The 5,226-nt window shown below is 34.2% G+C and overlaps 1 protein-coding gene across 1 annotated transcript; it reads right to left on the bottom strand.

Moving 5' to 3' along the window:
* Nucleotides 1-2,408: 2,408 nt before the first annotated feature.
* On the bottom strand, nt 2,409-2,969 carry LOC149181836 (uncharacterized). Its single transcript, XM_089418416.1, has one exon. It carries the CDS (start codon nt 2,942-2,944, stop codon nt 2,504-2,506), a length of 441 nt encoding a protein of 146 aa, XP_089274542.1. The 5' UTR covers nt 2,945-2,969; the 3' UTR covers nt 2,409-2,503.
* Nucleotides 2,970-5,226: the final 2,257 nt, after the last annotated feature.

The raw sequence follows: 5,226 nt of genomic DNA, 5'->3' as shown, positions 1-5,226 counted from the left end.
AAGATAGATAACCTGCAAATCAAAAATGAAATTACTATAAGCTCATAACTGACGCGATTCAGATGTAGACATAATAGTATAATATAGCACTCCTTTGGGTAGATACTATCTTATACTTAACATAATTAAATACCAAAACATAAGTAGGTAATAAATATATTCAATTAAATAGAACTGACATCTTTGGATGATCAATATTTATTTAATCAAAACATCTATTAAACCTCATCATGTCAACTAGTTATAGAACAAGACTTTCCTTTGGGTAAGTTCTCAGGTTCTATCATTAGTGACGCCAGTTCTTAATTGGTATTATTATAACTGGCAATTTCTATCAATAATCATTATGTCACTTATGCACTAAATGATTATTCTGATTTTGACCACTTTGGTGATTAACAAAATCATAAATCTCATGTGCATAAATAATTTATAACACATACCTTATGCAAAACAACATTCTGATTTTGACCACTTTGGTGATTAACAAAATCATAAATCTCATGTGCATAAATAATTTGCAAAACAATCAGTCATAGAGCAATTACTTTTATGCCCAAATTTCAAACGCCCAATTGAAAGAGGACTAGTAAGGCCTGAAATTCAAGCCAAAATCTCAAAAGCTTGTAGGCCATGATACAGCCTGATCAGACAGACAGAGTTCTTGGTTTCAGCGCAACGGAATCATACAGAATTTTAGTACCTCACAAAAGCAGAAAATGCTCAGGAGTTCCATTATTTCGTCCCCACATCAATGATCCTTAGCATTAGTTGTTCCAAGGCCATGGAGTTTCAGAGGGCCCATACAACAACATTAAACCCCAATGATTTTTTGGGTATAATCTGCTGCAGAGTAGGCTTTAGCAATGTAACAGATTACAATTCACAAACACCCCCTTTCATCAGAGCGTACAATCTATACGCCCGGATCATGCTCCCAATTTCACCTGTAAAAGAATCCGTCCACCAAGATACTAACAACATGACCTCGATCGAATCAACGCACATTTGCCCACTAACATGTGGCAAATTCATGAGACAGAAGCCTTTATCCTGATGTCTCAAATCTGGCGATTTGAATGGGAATCATCTCAGAACGAGGATATAACGGCGACAAACGTAGCTGCTCTCAAATTTGGTGGGACTGGATAAATACGATACTGCAATCGTACGCTGTCTCAGAGAGTATGTGGGATTTGGCCATGGACAAATAATCGATCGGACAGTGGACAGGCAGACCCACCATGGTCATTGGAGGTAGGTACGCCCAGGATTGGCTCGCTCCCTCCACTCAATGCCGTCGTCAATTGCGCTTGACGGTAAAGTTTGAAGGTAGCGACACACACAGTACCATCATCGATATAATATGTACAGAAAGAAAGACTTTGAGACCCGGTGCTAACTTCGATATAGTGTCTGTAATTAAAATCTACGTGGGCTAAGCTCTTAACCCCTTTTGTGAAGCATGCACAGGACTTAACTTAGGCAGAGATGGGAGAATTCAAAACGAAGAAGAGATGCAAAGCATATTGAGGAGGTATGGCTCTGCAGAGAGGAGAACATTTCTTCCTTCGTCCAGGGGCCAGGGGTGCGAGTGGTTTTGTTTCGTGATCATTTCATGAAACCCCACAATTTCCCGAAGGTTTGATCACATGAGTAAAGCACAGAACAGATCAATTGCAATCATAGGAAATATTCAGTTATTGAAATGGCTCTCATACCAAATGTAAAATTTCCATTAACAGCCCAAGATTATCAATACCAAATATTTCACATTCAGAACTTAATATGTTGTTTAAGATGACATACCTTGACTAACAGTGGAAGATGTAATGGCTGCCATCTTCTGTCTTCTGTCTTCTGTCTTCTTCTCAGAATTCGGTTTCTCTCCTCTTGCCCTCACTTCCTTTATGTGCTTCTTGATGGAGAAGAATGCAACTCTTGTGTGGGAGAGAGAGGACCCAATTCTTTATATATTATTTAACTATAATCTGGTACGTCCATCATATACCAATTCAACGCTTAAGATCTAATACTTTAGATTAGAAATTGTTTTAGTGCTTTAATGCTTTAATGCTTTTAACGCTTTAATGCTTTAATGCTTTTAACCGGGTCACATTAAGATTTAGAAACTGCAGATTTCTAACAAACATGTATTCATAATGAGTGCATATATGTGAATCAATTTACTGTTTACATGACTAACGATGACAAGTATACATATGAAATGAATAAATACACATATAAATTAGAGATTTAAACGAAACTTATTCACCAAAAAACAATAAATCCACAATGGCAAGGAGACAAGTATCCTCGCATTGCCATTAGTAAACCTGAATAAATATATATGTAATAGCCAAAATCATTAGACGTTTAAATAGTAACATCCTAGCTGGTACTTGACTTAGATCTCTGAAATTAATAGAACTAGTTCACGCCCCATGCACCCCGTGCATATACAGTCAGTGTTTATTTATTATAAAAATGAAAAAACATATTTTTACTTCTTATCATTCTCAATTTCGAAGGCATCGACCGGGAAGGATTTCCTAATCCCGGCAATAGCGCTCTTGAAGTAGATCTTATCGTTCGATTGGTCATCAATGGCGATCTCAGAGATGGTGATCCAGACGAGCAGCTCCTTGCTCTTCACTCCACTCACCTTCTTCATCTTGCGTTGCTCAACATACCCACTGATCTCTGGACCATATTGTACCAACTTCCCAATTGTCTTGAAGTGGTGCTCAATCTTCTTATTTCGCTTCAGCCACACATACCCCGTTTCCCTTACGTACCCACATTCTTCAACCTCATCAAGGAGTATCAGCCCCTTGGGAAGACCTACCTGTTCCAGCAATTCCATACATTTCTGCTTGCAGATTTCGCTTCCATGGTAGATTTCTGCCCCGTCTTTCAGATCACAGGCATGCTGAAGAGCCATTCTCTTACTTTTGTTCTATAACAGCTCTGCTATGCTCTTAGTCGAGTCAGGAAATGCATCGGTATAGGGAGCTTAAATAGTTGAAATGGCTCAATTAGAGGCGTGGAAACATACTCAATTTGTCTCGCATTTAACTAAATTTCAGATATTTATGAAGATTTGGCTATTAATCAGCATTCAATAAAGGATAACCATACAGAGCTCGTGAGAAAGATGTGGGGAAAAGGATATGATATCAAAGTAACCACGAAAGCATTGTATAAATTTGTTCAATTTATCTGCCTCCGGTAACATGATGGAGACCAACAACCCAAAAGGAGGGCATACAATTTAAAACGACAATAGTTGGCTTACTTAACTATGGACGACTTTAAAGTGCCTATGATATATGTACATCAGCAATTCAAAGCTGTGCACGAGAGTCTAAATATCTAATAAATATATTGTACAATCCTTGCATCTAGAGATTTGTGGTGAAGAGTATGGCTACGACATTAGAGCATAAACACATGAATTTAAACCCATATTACTTAATAGCAATCTCTATGAAAACGCCAGCACATGCATTAGTCCGTGACTAAATTCACCATATGCACAGCGAGATTAGATATCGAGCATTAATCCGTGAGGAAATTACCTATATGAAAACCATGTTTATGTCTATTTTCCTGTGCTTATTCACAGCACGAGTGTTTATATCTCACGGAGAAGGGCATGCTACAATAATTTAAAATACATACATTTATCAAAGAGTTGCATAGTCCTAATATATTTTATATATTAAATTTAGTAAAAGAATATAACGTGCTACTAAGAAAATATAAAATGTTAGATTGAATAGCTTAAAAGGTTTTTAAATGGTAGTTATTTCGTTAAATGCTATTTTGATTATCAAAAGAGTTTGAACATAATATAATTAATGTAGTTATAAAATTTTAAATAATATAAATAATTATTGATAATTAAATTGAAATTAAAATTATTAAACCTTACTCTTAAATCAATAAACTTATCAACATCATTATACATACATTCATTAAAGAATTATTTAATTTTAATATATTTATATATTCATAATATTTAAGAAGAGATAATACAATATTCGAATAAATGTTATAAAAACATTTTTCCCGATCAATAATATTAATAACTAGGTATAAATCATATTTGTGTAATATAGTCAATTTCACATAAAATTAATTAAGAATTTGGACGAGCAAAGTTTTAAAATATATATTAAAAATATACTAAAAATATTCTAATTATAATAAATTAAATATGTAAAATTCAAACAACATTTATAAATTAAGTAGCATTCAAAATGAGAAGGAGAAATTACATAACGTAGAATATAATTAAATGCTCAAAACCAACCTTCCACTCTAGAGAGTTGAGGGATTATGATACAATAAAATCTTATAGAGATGAGGGTTTATGTTGTGATAAATTAGGTAGCAAATCAAGTGGTTCTTTCATACATTCATTAGGATAAATTTCATAACATAAAATTAATATACACATTATTTTTAAATTCATTTTGATTGCTATAAGTTTATTGAAAATATTTTTGATATATAAAATAATTATCAATCTTTTAACTAATTAATTTAATTACTAATTTTTTTCATAATATTTTATATTTTCTAATTATTACACTGTTATAGATTAATTTTAATTAGGGTTGGAACGATTGCTTAAAATAATAGCTTGGTTGTTTGAAGTTCGAGCATTGAAGTCACCTATTAAAAGGATATTACCCTCATTCCTTAGGCTAGAAATATCATTCTCTAAACTATTGTACGGGTTAGTTTTATCTAGATTCTTCTTCTTATAGAAGTTAGAATTAATGGGGGGGAAATAACATATTGCTATGTAGGACTTTTTATTATTAATGTCTCTGATCTCTATCCAACTAAATTGGTTGTAAGGGTCGTTTTTATAAATCCTAACATAGGGGGAGATGTTCTTCTTAATGTAACAAGCTATTCCCCCAATGCCTCTACGGGAGGATCGCTTGTTCCACGTAGACCATAGCGTGAAGCCATCTATGTTAGGGACCTTAGATTCTTCGTGCTCCCAAGTTTCAACAAGCAAAATAATATCAACATCATTTGAGATCCAACTTAGCTTGGGGCCTTTGTTCCATGGGAAGCCCCGACAGTTCCAAGAAAGGATCCGGAGCATGTTTAATTGCTATTGATTACTATCTTTTTGGTTTTTGTCTCGAATAAAGGCTTTTCTATTTCTGATTATTGCCCATTTTCATTCCTTTCTAGCTTCTT

The sequence above is a fragment of the Pinus tabuliformis genome, chromosome 3_2 (genome assembly GCF_031772625.1).
Source record: "Pinus tabuliformis cultivar Carrire ecotype Pingquan chromosome 3_2, CPIR1, whole genome shotgun sequence".
In the NCBI taxonomy this organism is placed as follows: domain Eukaryota; kingdom Viridiplantae; phylum Streptophyta; class Pinopsida; order Pinales; family Pinaceae; genus Pinus; species Pinus tabuliformis.
Note: the sequence above shows the minus strand (reverse complement) of the source record. Positions and strands in the feature narration are given on the sequence as shown.